This window comes from Mus musculus, chromosome 11 (genome assembly GCF_000001635.26).
Source record: "Mus musculus strain C57BL/6J chromosome 11, GRCm38.p6 C57BL/6J".
In the NCBI taxonomy this organism is placed as follows: Eukaryota; Metazoa; Chordata; class Mammalia; order Rodentia; family Muridae; genus Mus; species Mus musculus.
Genome location: NC_000077.6, coordinates 86,094,605 through 86,119,120, shown reverse-complemented (window position 1 = coordinate 86,119,120; position 24,516 = coordinate 86,094,605). Strand labels below are relative to the sequence as shown.

At 39.4% G+C, this 24,516-nt stretch overlaps 1 protein-coding gene across 2 annotated transcripts in view; it reads left to right on the top strand.

Annotated features, from left to right (window-relative positions):
* The window catches only part of Brip1 (BRCA1 interacting protein C-terminal helicase 1), a 143,080-nt gene that overhangs the window by 82,095 nt on the left and 36,469 nt on the right, over positions 1-24,516 (top strand). Inside the window, exons 15-17 of one of the 2 annotated variants that reach the window (XR_879647.2) lie at positions 8,619-8,778; positions 10,233-10,354; positions 15,142-15,217. Coding sequence is in view for 1 of the 2 variants with exons in the window: in NM_178309.2 (NP_840094.1) it covers positions 8,619-8,778; positions 10,233-10,354 (282 nt within the window). In the remaining variant the exon portion in view is untranslated. The remainder of the gene's footprint in view (positions 1-8,618; positions 8,779-10,232; positions 10,355-15,141; positions 15,218-24,516) is intronic. The other variant, NM_178309.2, reaches the window with a different exon arrangement.

Sequence of the window (24,516 nt, the reverse complement as noted above, 5' to 3'; positions counted from 1 at the left end):
AAATATATGAGTTACTTCTTAAATATTATTTGTTTTTTAAGTTCACATTATAAATATATGCTTTCATTTATATCTGTGAGAGAGTATAAAATCAGTTGTTCTTAGAAGTACAGTTCTAACATCTTCAGACTCCTTGGTCTTTTAATGCATTAATAAGAAGAATACTTTTTTTTTCAGACTATTTCAGGATCTTTTGTTTCTGTTTAGATTGCCAAAAACTTCAGAGAATCTTATATTCACTTCAGGGTAGTATTTGCTCATATTCTTTCTCCAAGTGTACTACTGACTGTATGAGCATTCATCAACATTTAATCCTGAAATGTTGAAGTAAAAAATTCTAAGTCAAATGTAACCACATGGGGAGATGCTTACATAAAAATGACTGGAGCCTTTTTATATTTCACATTTGAATACTGAAAAATTAAGGCTGTGCTCATTTTATAGTAACTAATTATTTTATTAAGAAACACTACTAATTTTTCATTTTTATTAGTATTTAAAATACTCTTATTTCTAACCTACCACCCATAGGTATATATCAACTAAAAAAAAAGAAAGTAAATATTTCTCATATATTAATACCTCTCGAAATGAGTGTCAAAGAATCATCTTCTGATTGAAAAATATGATTACATTTTACCTTCGAAACAAATGATATGAATAGGATTATGTGAAATAGTCTATTTAGGCAGGACCATTAAATGCATTAGGGCTTGAGTACTGGCTATTAAAGTGAATCCATGGCAATACAGGGAGAGAAACACAGGCCAAAAAGCATTTCCAAAGAGCTGGGACTGTAACAATACCAGTAACGAGGGCAAAGAGGTCTTAATGCAATTTGCACTTTCTAAAGTTTCAAAAAGAGACTCTGCGTTAGTGCGTTATTAATGTACTGAACATCTGGTGCTGCATAAAAGCTATGGACGTTGAACAAATACAGGATTCTAACTTATTGCCTCCCTAGTGGCATACTGGTTTTTAAGAAGCTTGAAAAAGTGAAATGACAATGTCCAGATAAGACACAGGCATTCCAAAGTATTCTTTTAATTTGTGAGATGTGACTTTTCAAAAACATGCCTCGAATGCTAATGAATCCAAGCAATGTGAACACCAGTTGGTAGATTGTCTCTATCATTGTGTCAGCTAGTCTCTGTATGTGACTAGTATTTACTTTTTAATGATCTATAAAAATAACTCAGAAATACCTTGTGGGTTTTTTTTTTTTCTCTTGTGTGGTAGGCCTGAAAAACCAAGAGACAGGTCTAAGTAGTTTCCTTTAAGCTGTTTGAGAGAGTGAACAACTGAATTGTGTGTCCAGTCGGCAAGAGGGAATCACTTGAGCCATGTACATGCGTTCTTTGAGTGTCACCTGCAGTGAGAACAGAAAAGCTGTAGACCTAAGGATTTGCTTAGTGAAACCGAAAATGAGGAAGAGAGAGAGTGACTGGGGGAGATAGGGAAAGGGGTAAAAGAAGGAAGGCAGAAGGCTGATGCAGTCACAGCAAACACCTCCAGGCTGAGTCTGTGTGCTTTCATGCTTCACCCCTCCTTCCCGCTCTGTTGTCATCTTACTAATCACCTGGACCGTCTTTGGTGAAGATTTTGGCCTATGCATTTGTAGTTGTGGGTTTTTTTGTTGTCCTCATCATTTGGTTGGTTTTTGGTTTTGCCTTTCTTTATTCTCCTTCCTGATCAGTTATTGATTTGAACTTGGTTGATTTATTAGGTTCACCTAAGTGTGTTGTAGTTACTGGACAATCATTGGCGAGCTAAACAGCAAGAAAGCTTATCACCTTCCTGCATTTCCAGCGGTGAGGGGTGGAAGTAAAGTATAAAGATAACACCATGGACTGAGTGTGTGTGTGTGTGTGTGTGTGTGTGTGTGTGTGAGTGTGAGTGTGTGTGTGTGAGTGTGTGAGTGTGTGTGTGTGTGTGAGTGTGTGTGTGGGTGTGTGTGAGTGTGTGTGTGTGTGTGTGTGTGTGTGTGTGTGTGTGAGTGTGTGTGCTAGCAAACTTCTCCTGTGGCAACCCTAACCCCAGTGTGCTTACACTTGAGATAGGGCAGGCCTCTAAGGATGTACTTAAGGTCACCTGAGGATGGGACCCTGGTTTAATAGCATTGGTGCCTTTGTACTAAGAGGCACCAGAGAGCTCATTGCCCTCCTGTGCCTAGGCTCAGGCAAAAGGCCATGTGAGGGTGTAGAGAAAAGAAGGTCATCTGCCTGAGAGGAAGAGAGCCCTTCCTTTCTAGAAATCAAGTTGGCTAACGTCTTGATTTTGTTTTTCCCATCTTCTAAGACTGTGAAAAATACATTTTTGTTGTTCACTTGCTTAGTCCTTTCAATTTGTTATAGCAGCTCAAGAGATATAATTATGAGAAAAGGATTCTAGGGATATAGAAAGATGGTTTATAATTTTTTAAAAAGATTTATTTATTTATTGTATGTATGTAAGCACACTGTAGCTGTCTTCAGACACTCCAGAAGAGGGCGCCAGATCTCATTATGGATGGTTGTGAGCCACCATGTGGTTGGTGGGATTTGAACTCAGGACCTTCAGAAGAGCAGTCAGTGCTCTTAACCACTGAGCCATCTCTCCAGCCCCGGTTTATAATTCTGATAGGACGATTTGGGAGTTTGAGAAGGTGACATTGAATAAAGGGCGGGAAGGAAGGAAACAGTTTTGATTGCTGGTGGATGGTCATGAGGAAAGAACCTTGTAGTAGGAAAGGCTAGTGTGCCTGTGGCAGCATGTGAGATGAATAGAGGACTAGAGATCAGAGAAGGAGCCGAGGCAAGACCACAGTGCAATAAGGGTTTGGATTTGATTTGAAGTACAATAGTTGGAGGCTTTGACTTGAGTTTTAGTGTTCTATTTGAAGCAGTATCATGTGTCCCAGGATGGCTTTGAACTTTTGTATAGATAAGGATAACCTTGAACTTCAGATCTTCCTGTGCCTCTGCCTCTGAGTACTTAGATTAGAGGTGTGCCTCACTATGTCTGGTTTATGCTTTGCTAGAGATAGAACCCCCACCTTTGAGTGTGCTAGACAAGTTCCCTGCCACCAGAGCTCCATGCCCATCCCTACCTTAGTTGTTAAAGGATGTACTGGATCTGTGGGGGGAAAGGGTGACTTCAGAATACAGAAGAAGAATCAAGGCAACAATTTAGCAAGATCTAGTGAAACATAGTGACAGATAATTGGTGACTTAGGGACATAGTAGGGGCAAAGCGAATGAGAAATGTTTAAAGCCTAGATATCATTCTAAGGTGATTTTTAGCAGGATTTGCTGGTGGCTGAAATGTACAGTGATCATAAGAAGGAAGGTTTTCTTTTCTAACACTTACTTACTTTTATATGTTTGGGTATTTTGCCTCTGTGTGTGTGTGTGTGTGTGTGTCTGTCTGTCTGTCTGTCTGTCTGTCTGTGTGTGTGTCTGTGTGTGTGTGTGTGTGTGTCTGTGTGTGTGTGTGTCTGTGTGTGTGTGTGTGTGTGTCTGTGTCCTACCAGCATGCCTAGTGTCCTAAGAGACCAGAGAAGGGAGTCAGGAATAGGAGTCACATGTGGGTCCTGGGAATTGAACTTGGGTTCTAGAAGAGCAACCAGTGCTCTTAACTTCCAAGTGATCCCTCCAGCCCCAGTTTTATCTCTTAAAAATAGGTATGTAGTGGCTAGCAAAATGGCTCAGCAGATAAAGGTGCTTGACAACCAAGCCTGACAACCTAAGTTGAATCCTCGGACCACGCATGATGTAAAGAGAGGACCAACTCATGCAGGTTGTCCTCCTACTGCACACATGTACCATGGCACATGTATGTATGCACACACAAATGTAAAATCTAACATTTTTCTTCGTAAATAGGACTTTGTTTTCAGTGTTTAAGTGTTTTCAGTAAAATCATATTATTTACTTTTTTACACAATGTGTTTAGTTTTGTTATTCGCTCTTTTGGGTTCATATTTGCTTTTTTTTTCTTTTTCTTCTTTTTTTCTCTTTTTGTTTTCCGAGACAGGGTTTCTCTATACAGCCCTGGCTGTCCTGGAACTCACTCTGTAGACCAGGCTGGCCTCGAACTCAGAAATCCGCCTGCCTCTGCCTCCCAAGTGCTGGGATCCAAGGCGTGCGCCATCACTGCCCAGCTGCTTATGGTTTTTAAAGAATTTTTCTTACATTTTTTCCTTATCCATTTAATCAATATTGGTGCTCTTTTGAGAAACCAACTCTCACTTTTGTTCATTTACTCAACATTTTCTTATCCTCTTTTTTTATTTCGGTTCTAATCTTTCCTTCTTTACCTATTGTTTTACTCTGTAGTGCAGTGTGTCACACACAAGGCTTTGGACATGCTAGGTTAAGTGTCCTACCACTGAACACAGCACTTTTTAAGCTCATTGTCTCACTTTGTAGCTCAGGCAGACACTGAACTTGACATTCTCCTGCCTCAACCACCCAAGCAGCTGAAATTGCAGAGCTGCACCATCAGGTTGTATTTCTCTTAATGCAGACATTTGTGTCATCTGTATACTTCTCCTTGAGTACCCTGTTGTTGTGTTCCTCACGTTTGCTATGCTGTGTTTCATTTTTGTTGATTTCAATATAATTTCATAATTTTCTTTTTAATTTCTTCTTTTGACTCATGCTCATTGTTCAGAAGTATATTGTTTAATTTCCACATCTTCCTAAATTCCTTAGTTTTCTGTTGAATTCCAGTTTCATTCTTTTATGATTGAAAAAAACACATGATGTTGTTTCAATCTTGTTACATTGTTTGTGTGTGTGTGTGTGTGTGTGTGTGTGTGTGTGTGTGTGTGTGTGTGTGTGTGTGAAGGCCTAAGGACAGCATTAAGGAATCGTTCTTTCTCTCTACCATGCAATGGAATCCAACTCCTCGGGCTCAAAGGCAAGCGCCTTTATCTTCTGAGCTGCCTTGCTGGCTCTGGTTAAATTCATTAAGATTTGCCTTAGGACCTGACACATAATGAATATATACATTTCAGAATGTGTGTCTCTTAAGCTTTGCAGACTGTGGGGTTGTTCAGGCTTGCTACTTCCTTACTGATCTCTGACTGCATTGTCTTCTGTCTGGATATCTTATGATTTGTTGAAGCTTGGGTATTTCAATCTCCTGCTAATATTGTACTGGAATATGTTGTCAATGTTCACTTGAAATACCTGGGTCTTCTTACATAAGCCTATATAAATGTGCACTTGCTGCAGTTTTCGTGGGAAATTGGCCTTTTATCCTTACAGAATGTCTTTCTTTTACTCTGTGATTGTTTTTAACTTATCTGTTTAGTTTGGTGTGGATTATGTTAATGCTTATTGGGAGTATTTTTTTCCAGTCTTTCACTTTGATCCTGTTTTAAACCTTAAGTCCAAAGAATGGATAAAGCAAGATGCTAGTACGATTTTCTCATTTTCTGGCTCTCTACTGTCTTTTTTCCTTTCCCCTCTTCTTATCCCCCGCACCTCCCCAAAAAACAAAACCAAAAGACAGTGTAATAACTTTTTTGTTGTTTTTAGACGGTTAAAAAAAAATTCTCAGTTTGACTAAAGCAAATTTAAGTGTTATTTTCTTTTTAAGATGTTTTATGTAGTGTTTATATATGATGTCATGTAGTTTGTGTGTATATGGTATGTGTGTGTATGTGTGAGTGTGGTGTGCTATGTTGTCTAAATATGTGCACGTGATGTACTGTTTTATTCTGTGTGTGACGATTTTTATGTGTGCGTGCATGTGTGTAATGCAGTATGTGTGTGCTATGTATGCTGCATGCATATACCACAGTAAGTGTAAGGAGATGAGCATCCGTTCTCTCCTCCTGTCCAGCTGTTGGGGCTTGGGTTCAGGCAGTCAGGCTTGCACAGGAAGCTCTTTACCCTCTCAGCCGCCTCACCAGCTCAAGAGTAATTTCTGCCGAAGGTAAAGTGTGCATAACACTTTCACCAGCAATAAAGCTTTAAAGTGTCAATGCAAACTGGGGAAATGAGATCTGTTTGCTGTGCGCTGTTCTCCTTTTGACTCCTCACTGAGTCTCAGAGTTACAGTCTTACTTATGTAATTAGGGTACTCCGGCAGTTTTGTTTAAAATCAAATGCAATCAATAAGCTGTGATATGCCAGTGAGCTCAGTGGCTGATTTTTCAGACAAGTCTTTAACACCACTCTCTTGTTCTGTTTTGTGATACAAGAGGTTGGACATTGGGTTGGAACATGGCAGGCAAGCACTGCCTCTGAGCCTTATCCCCAACCCCTCCCTTTCTTTCCCTTTCTCTCTTTCCCTCTTTCCCTCTTTCCCTCTTTCCCTCTTTCCCTCTTTCCCTCTTTCCCTCTCTCTCTCTCTCTCTCTCTCCCTCCCTCCCTCCCTCCCTCCCTCCTTCTCTCTCTCTAACATTTATTTATTTTATACATAATGCTCTGCCTGCATGTCAGAAGAGGGTACCAGGTTTCATTATAGATGGTTGTGAGCCACCATGTGGTTGCTAGGATCCTGTCTTACTTTTTAGTTTGAGACAGGACTGTACTAAGTTGCCCTATGTGCCTTCTGACCTAACTGTGCATCATGTATAAATGTCTTAGCTGAGTAGAGTGACTTTGATCAAGAGCTTGGAACACTTACGACCTGAAGTTTGGTAGTAGTTGTTATCTCTGAGTCAAGAAATCAATGATGAAATACTATCTTTATCTTCAAATTCAAAGAAAATGGTACGTTACCATATTAAATTCCACTAAGTGCCAGCAGCCATAGAAACCTGTCAGACGTTTCCTCTGATTCTGTTTCCTCAAGAGACGATATTTTTATCCAGCTATAGGCTAGCTCCTCAGCAGAAAAAGTTAAGTAATTTAATGCTGTTCTGTACTTCATTGATTTTTTTTTGTTTTTTTTGTTTTTTGTTTTTTTTGTTTTGTTTTGTTTTTCGAGACAGGGTTTCTCTGTGTAGCTCTGGCTGTCCTGGAACTCACTCTGTAGACCAGGCTGGCCTCGAACTCAGAAATCCTCCTGCCTCTGCCTCCCAAGTGCTAGGATTAAAGGTGTGCACCACCACTGCCCGGCGATTTTTTTTTTTAATATCAATCTTTTCCCACCAATTAAAGACCCAGTTTGACCCCTCCATATACACTGTTTCTCTGGATTTGTCAAGAGGGTTTTTCTACTGTCTAACTTTGAACACAGATTTTCATTTCAAAACAGTACATATTCAAAAATTAAATTCTACCAGCCTATTTATGAGACATTTCCAATAGGAAATACTTTATGAAAGTCCTATAATTTTTAACATAATGAATTTAAGTTATTGATCAACATTGATCATTGAGTAAATAACAGTGATAGGAAATTTGATTTATATTCATTTAAATTTTACTTATAAAAACAAATTATCTCATGAAAATTGATGAAGTTTTGTTTGCTAGAGAATTTCAGTTGATTTCTTGGGGTATAGTTAAATTAGAATAACTAGTCCACAATACAGTAGAACTCATGACATTCAGAAGTGGTTAAAACAAATTATTGTCTCTACAATTGGCTTTTGTCCTTTTCATCTACTTAGCTCTTTATTCATTTTTGCTTGTTTACATTTGCAGTATTTAATTTTCCACCATCTTGACACTAATGCCTAACTCATGTTCAGATTTTAAGAGTAATGTTTATGTAACTTATTGATGTGTTTCCAAGTATTACTCTTGCTTTGTCACATATATTAAGCTGTAGATGCTCATTCATATTTAAAGATTATTTATTGTATTCTTCTCTTGTCCAGGTTTTTAAGATTGTTTTAAGTTTGGGTTTTTCACTAGCTGTTATTTATTTTTAATCTAACAATACATTATTAGAATGTGTATTCATAATATAGGTTGAATTTGATTTTTTTAACTTTTTACATTATTTTATTTTTCAGTTTAAATAACTTTTTTACTGCTGTGCTAGGAATTAAACTTAGAGACTTACACATGCTAGCCCAGTGTTCTACCATAGGATTATACTTCCTGCCAATACTAAACATTTTTTAAGTGGATATTTCCTTTATTTACATTTCAAATGTTATCATCTTTCCCAGTCCCCCACACACACCCCTAGAGACCCCCTATCCCATTCTTCCTCTCCCTGCCTCTATGAGGGTGCTCCCCCACCCACCCACTCCTGCCTCCCTGCCCTGGCATTCCCCTATACTGGGGCACTGAGCCTTCATAGGACCAAGGGCCTCTCCTCCCATTGATGCTCAACAAAGCCATCCTCTACTACATATGCAGCTGGAGCCATGGATCCCTCCATGTGTACTCTTTGGTTGGTGGTTTAGTCCCTGGGAACTCTGGGAGCATCTGGTTGATTAATATTGTTCTTCCTTTAGGGTTGCAAACCCCTTCAGCTCCTTCAGTCTTTCCCCTAACTCCTCCATTTGGGTCCCCACGCTCAGTCCAATGGTTGGCTGCAAGCATCTGCCTCTGTATTTGTCAGGCTCTGACAGAGCCTATCAGGAGACAGCTATATTAGTCTCCTTTCAGCAAGCACTTCTTGCCATCCATAATAGTGTCTGGGTTTGGTGACATTTATAATTTACAAATATTAAGTCTTTGTTCAGCTAGACTGCAGAATTAATTTTCTCCATCTCTTTTTAGCTATTAGAGAAATTAAGAGAACGTTGGATTTTCACTGGCCTATGGCATAGTTTGGAGTCAGTGAAGACAGTCATTGCAGAACCCCAAGGAGGAGAAAAAACTGATTTTGATGAATTGCTGCAAGTGTACTATGACGCCATCAAGTTCAAAGGAGAAAAGGGTAATGTGAAATAATTTCATGTCATGGCCAGCAAAAGGGCTTCTTCTTTTTTTTTTTTTTTTCTTTTCTTTTTTTGTTTGTTTTGTTTTGGTTTGGTTTGGTTTTGGTTATTCAAGACAGGGTTTCTCTGTATAGCCCTGGCTGTCCTGGAACTCACTTTGTAGACCAGGCTGGCCTCGAACTCAGAAATCCTCCTGCCTCTGCCTCCCGAGTGCTGGGATATTAAGGCCTTATATTACCTGAACTAAACTATTACGTCAAGAAGGAAGGTAGGATACGTGTAAATGCCTTCTTCACTGACTACTTAAGTAAGATCTATAGCTTCACACAGATAATGTAGTTTGTGCTTATAGTCTACCATTTAAGATAAACTTAGGAGATTTTGTTGTTGTTTGTTTTTAGCTTTCTTTTGTGTTGTTTGAAATGGTCTTACTATGTAGGCTAGGCTGACCTCCAACTCACAGAGATCCACCTGCCTCTGCCTCCCTACTTAAACTTAACTTCTTAAAACCCCAGGAATAGTGGTGTTTGGTGGTAATCCCTGCACTCAGAAGAAGTGGAGGGAGGAGGGTGCACACTGAGGCCAGCCTGGCTTCTAATGCTGTCTCAAACAACAGAGTAGCAGCCTCAGCTGTCACATTTACAAGAGTTGGATATAAAAGCTAATGGCAGTAATTGAGGAACAATGCAACAATGAGAGAACTGTCATATGATTGTTAATCAGTTTATAAAGATCTGTTTTATGATCTTATGTATATGAGCCTGACTATATGTGTGTGCACACATGGACAAGTGTACAAGGAGGTCAGAAGAGGGTCAGCAAGTGTAAATACAGTTGGTGACAAGGTGACAACCAAGTATGGGAGTGTGTACTTTCAGTTCCTGGGGATCAGAGGGGAAGGATTGAGAGTTCAAAGCCAGTGTGGTTTACATACTGAGATACCGTCTCAAACAAACAAAAACTTCGGGCAGAGTGGTACATGCCTGTGATCTCAGCACTCTAGAAGCTGAGGCAGGAAAAATGTTGAAAAGAGGCCAGATTTATTTTATTTTATTTTATTTTTTGTTTGTTTGTTTGTTTTTACTTTGGGTTTTCTAGACAGAGTTTCTCTGTGTAACAACCCTGCTGACCTGGAACTTGCTTTGTAGTTTGTAGACCTGGCTGGTCACAAACTCACAGAGTATCTGCCTGCCTCTGTTTCTTTCCCAAGTGTTGAGATGAAAGCTGTGTGCCACCACACCTGCCTATAGGGAACTTTAAATGCACAGGTTGTTAATTGACTTGCTAACATTTCCATCTAATTTTGTTCCTTCTTTATTAAAAGATAATGAGATTTTTTAAACCGTGTCTCATAAAGCAATCCACGGTTACTAAAAGAAATACTATGACGATAATAAGCAATTTTGGAGAATTTTAGTGCACTTTTCAAAATGTTTAATTTCTGTTGCTTAAGATGGAGCCCTTCTCATAGCAGTCTGTCGTGGCAAGGTGAGCGAGGGTCTGGATTTCTCAGATGATAACGCCCGTGCTGTCATAACCGTAGGGATTCCTTTCCCAAATGTGAAGGATCTTCAGGTAAGCCACCAAAGCCTTGAGAAGTTCTGTCTGCATGCTATGTGTAGAGTCAGTTATATGTTTTCTTGTATTCTTAGATATTCAACTCTCTGGAGAATCTGAGTGGATGGAAATATTTTTGTAGGGAGTGTTTACTTGTAGCATACTGTTTTGTACAACAATGAATAATTTTGAAAGTGTGGCCTCTATCAGGTGCATCAGTATCCTCTGTGAATTTGATGAAAACACAGTGGGTTTTTTTCCCCTCCAGTCTCTATCAGGATTTTCTGAGTTAGAAATGGCTCCGGAGAGGCCCACAGTTTGTGTGTCATCAGCTCCTAGCAGGACATTCACAGGATCCCCAAAGGATTCTAAGGTCCTTTCTATATCTCACTCTCTAGTGCTTTGCCTTGTAGATCTCATGGTTTCAGCTGCTTAGATTTCTTCCAGTCTCTTCCACTTGAGCTCAGTAGGACTGGCCTTGTACTTCAGAGCATGTGTGCTGCCGTCAGAGAACTGGTCAGACGGGGCTGGGAACAGTGAACACCACCTAATGAATTCCCCAGTTTCCTGAGCAAAGCTTGTGTTGTTTGCCATCTATGCCCTGAAAATGTTGGCTTTATTTTGCTCAAATTTTATTTTTGGTTTAAGTAGAGGAGTTATTTCTAAAGTAGTTATTTCATCTAGACCAGTTATACTCAACCCCTTTGGGTCACAACCCCTTTGACAAGCCTCTATCTCCAAAAATGTTTACACTGTGATTCATAACAGTAGCAAAATTAAAGTTATGAAATATCAACAAAAATGGTTTTTTGGTTAGGGGTCACCACTACACGAGGAACTGTATTAAAGGGCCGCAGCCTTAGGAAGCTTGACGACCACTGGTCTAGAGCAAATAGGTTTCGTTTCATTACCACTGTTTGCTTCCTAAGCTTTATTCTGAGTTTATTTATATTAGTGAGTACTGAGAGGATATATTAGGCTTCCCTAGAGAATTGGAAGCAACTGATGAAAGAATGTGCATATAAGTGTTTGTATGTATACACACATACATATTACATGCATCTGTATTCATTCAGTCACCTGATTACAGAAGCTAGCTGAAACGTGTCACAAAGGACACATGCAAGCAGATTGCATGGCTCAGTTCATGGAGCTGAAAGTCTTAGAATTACAGATGTTAGTGATGCAGCCCATCCAAGGTCAAAGGCCAACCATCTCCCACCCCAGGGATGGCTCATGCAAATTCTTGGGTCCAAAGGCTAAAGGGCTTGCGGTCTGAGATCCAAAGGCAGCGGTAATAGAAAGATACACCAGCTTCAGAAGGACAGCAGAGAGGTTTCTCTCTCCGGTTTTACTTCTCCTTTCTGGCCCACAGCTGAGTGTCTTCTCCACTGACACACAAACCAGTATCTGGAAGTACGGTCAGACACCCAGAAGAAGTAGGTCATGATTTACCTATTTCCTAGACATCCCTCAAATTAATCATGTTAGCATTCAAAAATAGCACCTCAGTTGGCATTATCATCTATCTTGGAGGGTTCCTTTTGTTTTTTCAGGCACTTGAAGGTGCTAGCAATGTGAGAACAAGACATGGCATTTCCTACCCACTGAGCTGGCACACTGAGTATGGTCTATATAGCCTTACTCCCAGGTTACAGCCAATTAAGATATCATGCCACAATAAGAGTGCTTTCAGTAGCATAGTTATCTTCAATATTGTTAATATGTTAGTAAACACTATAAACTATATACTTCTTCTCTAGGATAGAGAGGTTTTTGGGTAATATCAACAATAAATAAGCAATAATTCTTTCATTAGCTCCTAGTCTTCCCAAACTCTCTGAATTTCAAATTTTCTACTTCTTTGGGAGAATATGTCATACAGTGACTCACAATCTAATCCCTCTAGAGTTTGTTGGCCATGACAGCTTCTACTGACTGGCCTCCTGCCAGTGTGCTAGGCTGTATCTGCTAGTCTGAAATGGCTGGTACTGCCCAGATACTTGCTGTGGCAGTGACATGTGCTCTGGAACACCCTGTGTTCACCATCAACAGCTTTTAAACTGAATTCTGCAGAAGTCCAGCTTTGCTGTTGGCCTAATATTGTGATTGCCTGGTGTCCTATGTATGTCCTGTCATTTTACCCTGGCCCTGCAGTGTTTTATAAATGTACTTTCTTACATGTGGACAACCTCTTTCATCTCACATACTACATAATCTTTTAGCATCTTAAATATACTTCCCCTTAAACAGATTCTTTCCATTTTTGCTTATATTCTTACTAAGTTTATATTCTTACTCAACACATTTTTCAAAAATGGAAAAGATGACAAACTTCATGGCTAATATTAAAAGTATTATACTTACAAAGTAAGGAAGTCCAAAATTATTCGTGATTTACAATACTCATTACCTTTAAGATGAGAAATTATCGGGGACTGGAGTTCAGTGGTTAAGAGCACTGACTGCTCTTCTGGGGGTCATGAGTTCAACTCCCAGCAACCACACGGTGGCTCCTGACCATCTCTAATGGGATCGGATGCCCTCTTCTGGTGTGTGTGAAGAGAGTGACAGTGTATGTACATGCATAAAATAAATAAATAAATAAATCTTTAAAAAAGAGATTATCAAAAGGTACTTTATTCTTTCCCATAATTTTAGTAAAAAAATGTTTTAAAAATGGTGAGCATATACCAAAACTCAGGTAGATGTCAAAGCCACTGGAAATAAGGATCTTTCTAAATCATATTGAGGGATAGCTCTTAGGTCACTTCAGTTACTTCATTTTCTAACGTGTTCATCCTCAATTCAATAAAAGCACATTCCTTGGTAATGTGGAAAAAAAATGGTGAGCATATAAGGATTTGTTGTATTATTCTTTGCTAGTTTTTCAAAAAATCTTTTTTTTTTCTTCAGCATGCCTGGTTAGTTCTGAGGCTGAATTGGGTTTATTTTTTCCCAATCTGCTTTTTTTTCTTTCTTTCTTTTTTTGGTAGAACATGATTTTAATATTTTCAACTGTTAATATTCAACACACAGAATAATTATTTTAAGATATATTTTGTTGTTATATCTCTCTTTCATTTCTGATTTTATTAATTTGGATACTGTCTCCGTGTCCTTTGGTTAATTTGGCTACGCCTCTTCCGTGTATTTGCTTCTTTTTGTCAAGAGGCGTAGACAGCAGGAAATAATCAAACCCAAGGCTAAAATCAACCAAATAGAAACAAAAAGAATTATACAAAGAATCAACAAAAGCCAGAAGCTGGTTCTTTGAGAAAATCAACTAGATAGATAAACCCTTAGCTCTCTTCACTTTCTTTTTTGAGACACTTAGAGCTATGAGTTTTCCTCTTACCACTGATTTCATTGTGTTCCATAAGTTTTGGTATGATATGTCCTCATTTCCATTAAATTGTAAAAAGCCTTTCATTTCTTTCTTTATGTCTTCCTTGACCAAATTATCATTGAGTAGAGCATTGTTTAGCTTCCATATATATGTGTGCTTTCCATTATTTTTGTTGTTTTTATGATCAGCCTTAGTCCTTGATCTGATAGGGTGCAAGGGATTATTTCGGTCTTGTGTCTGTTGAGGCCTGTTTTGTGACCAATTTACATGGTTAATTTTGGAGAAGGTACCATAAGGTGCTGAGAAGAAAGTATATTCTTTTGTTTTAGAATGAAGTGTTCTATAAATATCTGTTAGATCCATTTGGTTCATAACTTTTATTAGTTTCACTGTGTCTCTGTTTAGTTTCTGTTTCCATGATCTGTCCATTGCTGAGAGTGGGGTGTTGAAGTCTCCCACTATTATTGTGTGTGAGGTATCTGACTGGAGCCTGTCCTTCCTGTGATCCTGGTAGTGTCAGAACTCCTCAAAGTTCAGCTGTCTCTGGCATTCTGGGATCCTGGGACCCTGAGATCCTGGTGTGACCAAGCTCCTGGGTTCCTGTGATCCTGTGATCCTGGGAGTGTTGGGGCGCTGGGGAGTGGATCTTCCTCTGGGTGTTGTGGGACTGGCTGCAGAGATCGCACCCCAGTTCTTCTCAGGGCACTGACCCAGACCAGATGGAACTTGTGCCCTCAAAAAATCTTATGGTTAAAAAATGTTTATAAGACAGTATCCTTTATTTTTTCTGCCTTCACTCCAACAAATATAATTCTGGGCTCTGCTATCACACAAAACTTGGTTTGTTAATACTTTCTTACTCTGTTAATCAGCTTTCCATCACTATGATAAACAACTTCCACGATTAAAAGACTTGTTTTACTTACAGTTTGGGAGGTTTCTGTCCATGTTTGCTAGGCCCCAGTGCCTTATGCTTGTGGCTAGGCAGAATGTCATATCATGAAGGAAGCAAAGAGACATCTCTAGCTATCTTAACTTCTACTAAGCCCACCTCTTAGAGTTTTTTATAACCCACCGAAAGTTCCACAAGTCAGGGAACAAGTCTTTAATATTCTGGCCTTTGGAGGACTTTAATCCAAACAATAGCCTAGTCTTGTTTATCCCTCCCTGTCTCCCTCCCTCCCTCCCTCCCTCCCTCCCTCCCTCCCTCCCTTCTTCCTTCTTTCCTTCCTTCCTTCCTTCCTTCCTTCCTTCCTTCCTTCCTTCCTTCCTACCTACCTACCTACCTACCTACCTACCTTCCTTCCTGGGTATTCTTTTCTTCTTGGGTATGTTATGGTATATTTGCACAAATGAGTTTGTATGCCCATGTCTGCATATGCAGTAGAGACAGGAAGACATCAGGTGTTGTACTCTATTACTCTCCAACTTTTTTTTTTTTTTTTTTTTGAGATAGGGTCTTCACTAAACCTGTTTTGGCTATGCTGCTGGCCCCAGAGCTCTCGGGATTCACTTGGGTCTTCAGCATTAGGGTAAGAGGCATGTGTGGCTTTGTGGGGTTGCTAGGCATTCCTAAGCAGGTCTTGCTTGCATAGCAAACACCTGTCTTAGTTAGGGTTTTCCTTCTGTGAACAGACACCGTGACCAAGGCAACTCTTATAAGGACAACATTTAATTGGAACTGGCTTAAAGGTTCATCAAGGTGGGAGCATGGCAGTGTCCAGGCAGGCCTGGTACAGGAGGAGCTGAGAGTTCTACATCTTCATCTGAAGGCTTCTAGGAAAAGACTGGCAGCTTCCAGGCAGCTAAGAGGAGGGTCTTAAAGCCCATGCTCACGCGACACACTTACTCCAACAAGGCTCTACTTCCAAATAGTGCCACTCCCTGGCCTAGGTGTACTCAAACCACCACACCATCTCCCTAGCTCCAGGAGTATTTCCTTATCAGCAATATCAGGGGTAGAGGAAAGTATGTTTCACATTGTCATTTGTCCTCACCAGTCTTGTGCAACAAATCTAACCCTTAGTGACTTGAAATGTTAATTATTTGTTGTACGTCACACATCTACAGAGTGTGCCTGACCAGTGCCAGGTGCTGGGAAGGATTATTCGTATGCCACATGGAGTGTAAAAGAAAAACAAAAATTTCAGGTTTTGGTGAAATTATGTCAAACTACTGTTGTTTAAGGAAACTGTTGCAAATCCAAAGTCATGAAAAGTTTGCCACTAATATTTTCTTCTCTTTCTTTATACAAATTTTAAATGTTGATGTATGATCCTTAGTGAGTAGATTTTTCTATTCAATACAAAATAAAGTCCTTTCTTACATCAAAAGTGAGTTCTCTGTAGACAAAAAAATTGTGATAGAAAAAAATTCTTTTCAATTTATTTGCCAGTCTCTGTCTTTCAGTTACAGAGTTTAACTTGTTTATATTTAAAGTAGTCACCCCTGGGGAAGGACTTGCCATTGGTTGTTCTTCTTGTCCCGTGCTTTTTGTTCTGTAGATCCTTCACCGTTGCCCTTGTATGCCCAGTTGCTTTGTAGTACACCAAGAGGTTGAATGTCCTCTACCCAAAGTGCTTGGGACTAAAAGTATTTCATTTTTCAGTGTTTTAAGTTTTAGAATATTTACAGAGTTTACTGTGAGCATCTTTCATCTGAAAATCTGAAATGCTCTGAACACTGAAACTTCTTGTGCTTCATATTAATCACCACGTATGTTTCAAACTTCAGTCCTCAGACTTCCCCCTCCTTCCTTTTGTGAGTAGGTTTCAGTCATTTTGTTAGTGTTTATGTTGAGAGTTATGACTATAGAGATTTACCTGCCTCTGCCTTCTGACTGCTGGGATTAAAAGCGTGTGCCACCATGCCCAGCTATTACTTTTTAATTTTTTAAAATTAAAATATACTTATATCTTCTTCCTCCAACCCCTCAAATCTCTTTCAAATTCATGGCCTCAAATGCTTTAATTATTTTTGTTTTATATTTATGCAAATAGGTATGCTAGTGTAACCTGAGCCTCTTTATGAACTTGTATGGACCTGTTTTAGGACAACCACTTAGGGATTAGATAGCTTTTTTTTTTTTTTTTTTTAAAGACAGAGTTTCACTATGTAGCCCTGATGGGCCTGGAAATTTCTATGTAGATCTGACTGCCCTCAGACTCAGAGATCTGTTACCTCTGCATTCTGAGTGCCAGAACTAAAGACTTGTGCCACCATCCCAGCCTTTATTACCTCTTAAAGCACACACCCAAGGATTCATTTATTGTGTTATTCTGTTTATGTCTGTATAGTCTGCCAGGTGGTTTGCATTGAAGATGTTGGCTTAGCTGAGTCTTCTTCTCAGGCTTCTATAGGCTGCATTCTCAGCTGTAGTTTGAGATTCCCTTCCAAGCTCATTCAGGTTAATTGACAGAATTCAGTGTCTTATGGCTAGAGAACTGAGATTCTTTAGAACTCAGGAGCCACTAAGTTTCTTAGAAACTACTCAGTGTCACTTCTGTAGAGCTGTCTTGGAATCTTCTCTAGCAAGGTCTGTAGAGAATGTATTGATATGACTACTCATTAGTCACCATGGAGTGTGCTACCATAATGAGCCTCATAACTACATCCTCTAAAACTACTTCAAATTGCTAGACTCTAAACTAGAACTTTATATTTTTGTGATAACTGTTTGTCATGAAGAAATAATGGAAGCTATCTATAGGTAAAAACTGTTTTAATATTCAAATAGAAATGAAATGGATTAATTTCGGCGTTGTTTTCTGTATTACATTTGAATTCACATTTTTTAAAGTTCAGGTTCATGTCTGACTTAGAAAAGTAATTTGAGCGAGAAGAAGGAGGCAATGACATTAATTTTATGATACTAATTTTTCTTAAGTTTAAGGAAGATTATGGAAGTAAAAAATTTAAATAGAGCTTAAAAACTGACCTATGACTTCACTGCCTCCCTAGCGGAGCCTGGCTTTTAGATAGACAGGAAAATGGATATTAGTGCCAAAACTAGGACTTCGTTGGCTGTGACCGGGATTTCCTCTTCCCACCGTGGGGACTAGAAAGTAGAGGTAGGAAAATCTCATTTTGGAGCCAAGTGTGACTTGTTTAGTTCAAGTCATAATTTATTACTCATTCTTTAGGGACCTGGAAATAAAGAACCCCACTATGAAATGCTGATAATGGGCCACTCTGAGGGCCGAGCATTAAGCTGACTTTCCCGGTGAGAATCTTTTTTTTCACTTCCACCTTTCCCAGATGCTTCTGATCTGTGAGAACTTTCTTAATCATGTAATAGTGTAAAGGAAGACTTTCTGTGCACTAGACTGAAGCACTTGTGGGGCATGAGAGGGAACCCGGGCTTTACTGTAAGTAGAAGTTGTAGGAAAGCATACCTTTAAGAATTATCTTCTTTTAATGCAATTAAGTCACACAGAGCACAGCTGCCTTCTAAACGGTTACCTGAAACAAACCCATTAGCAAATTACAATTACAAAAGCTGCAACATTAAAATTCAGCCATCCACATCTCAAATTGGTGATATAGACATAGATACCAGGTTATGACAAAACTATTCACATTATTAAGACAGGTTAGAATAATGAAACAATCTCTCTCTTTTTTTTTAACCTAGCTAGAAGCACAAACTACTATAATAGGTTCTGGGAACACAGTGACACAATGTCTATAGCCCCTTGTCTGAGGCAGATTACAGTGTAAGCAAGGTATCCTGACGTGAAAGTAAGAAACAGTCGGCGCTGCGATGAGGGCTGTAAGAGAGAGTGCAGGAACCATGAGAACGTTACAGCGGGTCTTTATGGGTCAGGAACGGCTTCCTGAGGAAGTGTTATTTAATCTGACACAGGAAAGAAGGTGAGAATGGTGTAGGTGAACAGATCGAACAGCGGTCTTCTCAGCACAGCAGCGTACGCTAAGGCCCTCATAGGTGAAAGAGGAGAGGAGACAGTTTCCAGGAATTGCAAGAGCACAGACTTGGGGAACTGGGACAATGGCCTGTGAACTCAGGCTGGGAGAAGCACTTAGAAACCAAATCACCTAAGGCTCCGTATGCCAATTTCAGGACTTGGGATTTTATTCTGTATTATGGGAAACCTGATCCAGGAACAGAGCCTAAGGTCAGAGTAGAGTGGAGTTCCGGTTATAGTGTAACATCTGACATAGAAACCCACCTGGATCTAGCCTCAGTAACAACATATGCTTCCCCGTGGGGGGCGGCCATGTATGTAAACTTGAAGCACTGGAACACCAAACTCAGTAACACGTAGGAGGCTGACAGTTTATAGTTGGAGTGGCTGGAAATCCTCAGGCTGACTGAGTTGGTCTCAATTACTTACACCTTACTTTTGCTCAGTTTTTCTAGCCTTAAAAAGAAAAAAAAAGATATTTATTTGACTAAAACATTGAAAAGCAATTTATAAATACATCTTAAATTAAAAAAAAAAAGTTTAAGTAAACAACCTAAATTGACCACTTGTATATTTGCCCTGGGCAGTAAAAGTGAGAAAACAACAAACTCTGAAAGACAAATAAATAAACCAAACAGAAAATCCATAAGATAAATAGATGAGTTGCTGTGGTCACTTTCTCTCCTCTCCCTACTCCAGGCTGGAAATTGGACCCAATGATTTGCACACAATAGACAAGCACTCTGCCACAGAGCCTCATCCTCTGGATCAATTGTCTGTATTCTTTAAAGGGATAAAGACAAATAGTAGTTGATAGTTCAACATTTTCTTAATTTATTTTCTTTCATTCGCCTGGTGTTTTTGCAAACACAGGAACTTTGTATATTGGTTTTGGTCTCAAACTTGGCCTAAGTCCTAGACTCACTTGTCACTGTGGGCACAAGTAGATTGATTGAGACTTTTGTTCCCACTGATTTGTTGACACAACATAATTAGCAGCACTTCCTCAAGGGGAAGTAGGAAACTGGGCTTTGACTTCTCTAAAAATAAATGTAATCCCATTCCTCAGCAGTGCGTTTGAGTTGTGGATTTCAGTTACAGAGTCTTAGGCAAAAGGCTGAGAGGCAAGGGATTAATCCTGTTAGCTCCTGCTCATTCTGTCAGCTCTCTTCTAAAACTATAGGTTGCAGACACATAGCAGGGCTTCAGGTATGCCACTCAAGTTTTCCAGTTATACATATCTTGAAGTATCAAATAATATAAGTCGCAATATGTATCACTATTTACAATATTAGTTTTCCTGGTTTTGACTGAGTTTAATAGTTTGATAAAAGCAAGTGTGGCACTATTTCCATAATCCTAGAATTTGGGAACTGAAGCAGGAGGATCTCAAGTTCAAGGCCAGCCTGCTCCATAAGGAGCCTTCAGTAAATAAATAGGTAATCATTTAAAGCCTTAGACGAGTAGTGTAAAGCTTCCTAACAATAGGACTTAAAGTCAGTATGCAAGGGTGTATAGTGGTACAGTAACTTGTAATGTCCTTTTCTACTCTATCAGTTTAGTGGATTTGTGGCCTTGATATCAGAGTTTATCAACCTTGGCACTGTTGATCTTTTGCCTACTACAGTGTATAATCTTTAGTCAAATCTCTGCCTTGCCCCACTGCATGCTAGTAACCCATCTCCTGCCCTTACCTGCCATGAGACAACACAAAAGTACATCCGTATTGCAGATAGCCCCAGAGGGTACTAGCGATCCAAACTCAGCTCCCTTAACTGTACAGCAAGTCAGCACTTTACCCTCTGAGCCATTTTCTTAGTTCCTGCACTTATATTAAGTTACATTTTACCAAGTTGGAAAACTGTCGAATAAAGCTTTTACTAAGAGTCTAGTACATACTAAATACAGCAGATGGTTTATTATAAAATCTCTTGGTCCCGCCCGCCACAGTCACAGCCCCACTCCTGAGAGGCCGTGGCACATACGTTGTTAGCTGTCTCATCACACATCTATCTATAGTTCATCGTTACTTAGGGAGTTTAAGAAATTGCTTACTTCCTATTTGAAATAAGGATTTTAGCTCAGTTAATCTACTTTTCTCTTTTATATATCCTTTCACATATCTTAACATTGCATAAAACCTCAATTGTTTTTTGAAAACAATGATTGAAAATACCGTTCATTATAGTCAACATTTTCCTTCCTATCTTAAATTGGAGAGGTAATAATACTGTTTATCCTCTCCACTTCTTAATTTCTGACTGGTCTGTGTAGTCCAGGCTAACCTTAAACTTGGTGCCTTTCTGCCCCAACTTGCATATGCCAGATCTCTGGTTCCCTGGGACCTTCCCTTTCTTCTATGGTTTTGGCTGCATTCTGGGGATGGAACCCAACCCTCGTGCCAGTGCTCTACCACAAGCTTTACTCACAATGCCCATAGCTTTGCCAGAAGGAACAGGGTTTTTGCTGTGTTGCCAACGCTGTCCTTGAAGTCAGAATCTTCCTGCCTCAGCCTTCCAAGTAGGCAGAACTGTAAGTTTGCAGCACCATACCCAGCCTGTCTCTCTTCTCTGCAGAGTACACTCTCATAGTTTTCCCTATTAGTTCCTCACCCTCCTGTTTGTGGAGTGTTTCTGTGCTTTTACAGGCTGAACTGGCTTGTTTTTAAGAAGAGACTCTGAGGGTGCATCAGTTTGAACTTCCACTTTTCTGTGTAATCGTTTATCAGTTGCTCATCTGCGTTTTCAATGTGGGATTTGGGGTGAGATCTATTTCAACATAACTGAATTAAACACCTTGTCTCTCTTGTTCATGTTAATTTGGGAAAGTTAGGAGAGTTGGTTTTTTAAAACTTTTTAAAAGCTCATAAGTTTCCAAAATGCTATGATTCTGTGTCTTATTCCATATGCACATGTTCACATGTGAGAAGCTTTGAGTGATACATTCCTGACAATAATAGAAAATAATAGCTTTTAAAATAAAACTTTCAGTTACTTTGTAAAGGCCTTTTTTCCTGGTTTTGGTCTTAAAAGTGCTTTATTTTTGTGTATTGTGTGTGTGTCTTGCATGTGTGTGCCTTGCATGTGTGTGGGTGTCTTGCATGTGTGTGTGTGTCTTGCATGTGTATGTGTCTTGCATGTGTGTGTGTGCACTGTGGCACACATGTGGGAGCCAGAGGACAACTTTCAAAAGTTGATTCTCACCTTCCATTTTGCTGAAACAGGGTCTCTCTTGTTTCTGCTGCTGTACAGTGCTCTCCAAGCGAGCCAGCCTGCTAGCCTCAGGTGTCTCCGCCTCCCTCCCATCTCACTGGGAGAACACTGGGGTTACAGGTGCAAGCCACCGCATCCAACCTTGTGGGAGCTCCAGGACGTGAAGGTGGTCTCTCAGGTCTTTTGACAAATGATTTCACTCACTGAGCTGTATCTCCAGTTTCTTATTTTAGAAGATAATGTGGATATAATAGGGATGGAAAGCTGGAGAACACTTACTGCATTCCTTGAACTCAGAATCCTCCTGTGTAGCCTCTAGAACTAGACTGATGGGTTATAGATGTGAACTCTCATGCTAGCTTCCGTGTTTTCCAGTATTCATTTAATATTTTTTTCTTACACTTCTATCTTCTTGTTTGTCTTCTTAAACATTTGATGTTGTTGGGGCTGGAGAGATGGCTCAGCAGTTAATAGCACTGACTGCTCCTTTAGAGATTCTGACTTCAATCCCTAGCAACCATCTGTAATGGGATCCGATGCCACCTTCTGGTATGTCTGAAGACAGCGACAGTGTACTCATATACATAAAATAAATCTTTAAAACACACACATGCCCATGAACATACAAGAAGCCTACAGAACTCCAAATAGACTGGACCAGAAAAGAAATTCCTCCCGACACATACTAATCAGAACAACAAATGCACTAAATAAAGATAGAATATTAAAAGCAGTAAGGGAAAAAGGTCAAGTAACATATAAAGGCAAGCCTATCAGAATTACACCAGATTTTTCACCAGAGACTATGAAAGCCAGAAGATCCTGGACAGATATATTATACAGACACTAAGAGAACACAAATGCCAGCCCAGACTACTATACCCAGCCAAACTCTCAATTACCATAGATGGAGAAACCAAAGTATTCCACGACAAAACCAAATTCACACATTATCTTTCCATGAATCCAGCCCTTCAAAGGATAATAACAGGGAAAAAAAAAACCAATACAAGGACGGAAACCACGTCCTAGAAAAAGCAAGAAAGTAACCTTCAACAAACCTAAAAAAAAGACAGCCACAAGAACAGAATGCCAACTTTAACAACAAAAATAATAAGAAGCAACAATTACTTTTCCTTAATATCAATGGACTCAACTCCCCAATAAAAAGACATAGACTAACAGACTGACTACACAAACAGGACCCAACATTCTGCTGCTTACAGGAAACCCAACTCAGGGAAAAAGACAGATACTACCTCAGAATGAAAGGCTGGAAAACAATTTTCCAAGCAAATGGTCTGAAGAAACAAGCTGGAGTAGCCATTCTAATATCTAATAAAATCTACTTCCAACCCAAAGTCATCAAAAAAGACAAGGAGGGCACTTCATACTCATCAAAGGTAAAATCTTCCAAGAGGAACTCTTAATTCTGAATATCTATGCTCCAAATACAAGGGCAGCCACATTCATTAAAGAAACTTTAGTAAAGCTCAAAGCACACATTGTACCTCACACAATAATAGTGGGAGACTTCAACACACCACTTTCATCAATGGACAAATCATGGAAACAGAAACTAAACAGGGGCACAGTGAAACTAACAGAAGTTATGAAACAAATGGATCTAACAGATATCTACAGAACATTTTATCCTAAAACAAAAGGATATACCTTCTTCTCAGCACCTCATGGTACCTTCTCCAAAATTGACCATATAATTGGTCACAAAACAGGCCTCAACAGATACAAAAATATTGAAATTGTCCCATGCATCCTATCAGATCACCATGGACTAAGGCTGATCTTCAATAACAACATAAATAATAGAAAGCCAACATTCATGTGGAAACTGAACAACACTCTTCTCAATGATACATTAGTCAAGGAAGGAATAAAGAAAGAAATTAAAGACTTTTTAGAGTTTAATGAAAATGAAGCCACAACATACCCAAACTTACGGGACACAATGAAAGCATTTCTAAGAGGAAAACTCTTAGTGCTGAGTGCCTCCAAAAAGAAACTAGAGAGAGTACACACTAGCAGCTTGACAACACACCTAAAAGCTCTAGAACAAAAGGAAGCAAATTCACCCAAGAGGAGTAGATGACAGGAATTAATCAAACTCAGGGGCAAAATCAACCAAGTGGAAACAAGAAGAACTATTCAAAGAATCGACCAAACGAGGAGCTGGTTCTTTGAGAAAATCATCAAGATAGATAAACCCTTAGCCGGACTCACTAAAGGGCACAGGGACAGCATCCTAATTAACAAAATCAGAAATGAAAAGGGAGACATAACAACAGATCCTGAAGAAATCTAAAACACCATCAGATCCTTCTATGAAAGGCTATACTCAACAAAACTGGAGAACCTGGATGAAATGGACAAATTTCTAGACAGATACCAGGTACCAAAGTTAAATCAGGATCAGGTTAATGATATAAACAGTCCTATATCCCCTAAAGAAATAGAAGCAGTCATTAATAGTCTCCCAACCAAAAAAAGCCCAGGACCAGATGGGTTTAGTGCAGAGTTCTATCAGACCTTCAAAGAAGATCTAATCCCAGCTCTTCACAAACTATTCCACAAAATAGAAGCAGAATGTACTCTACCCAACTCATTCTATGAAGCCACAATTACTCTGATACCTAAACCACAGAAAGACCCAACAAAGATAGAGAACTTCAGACC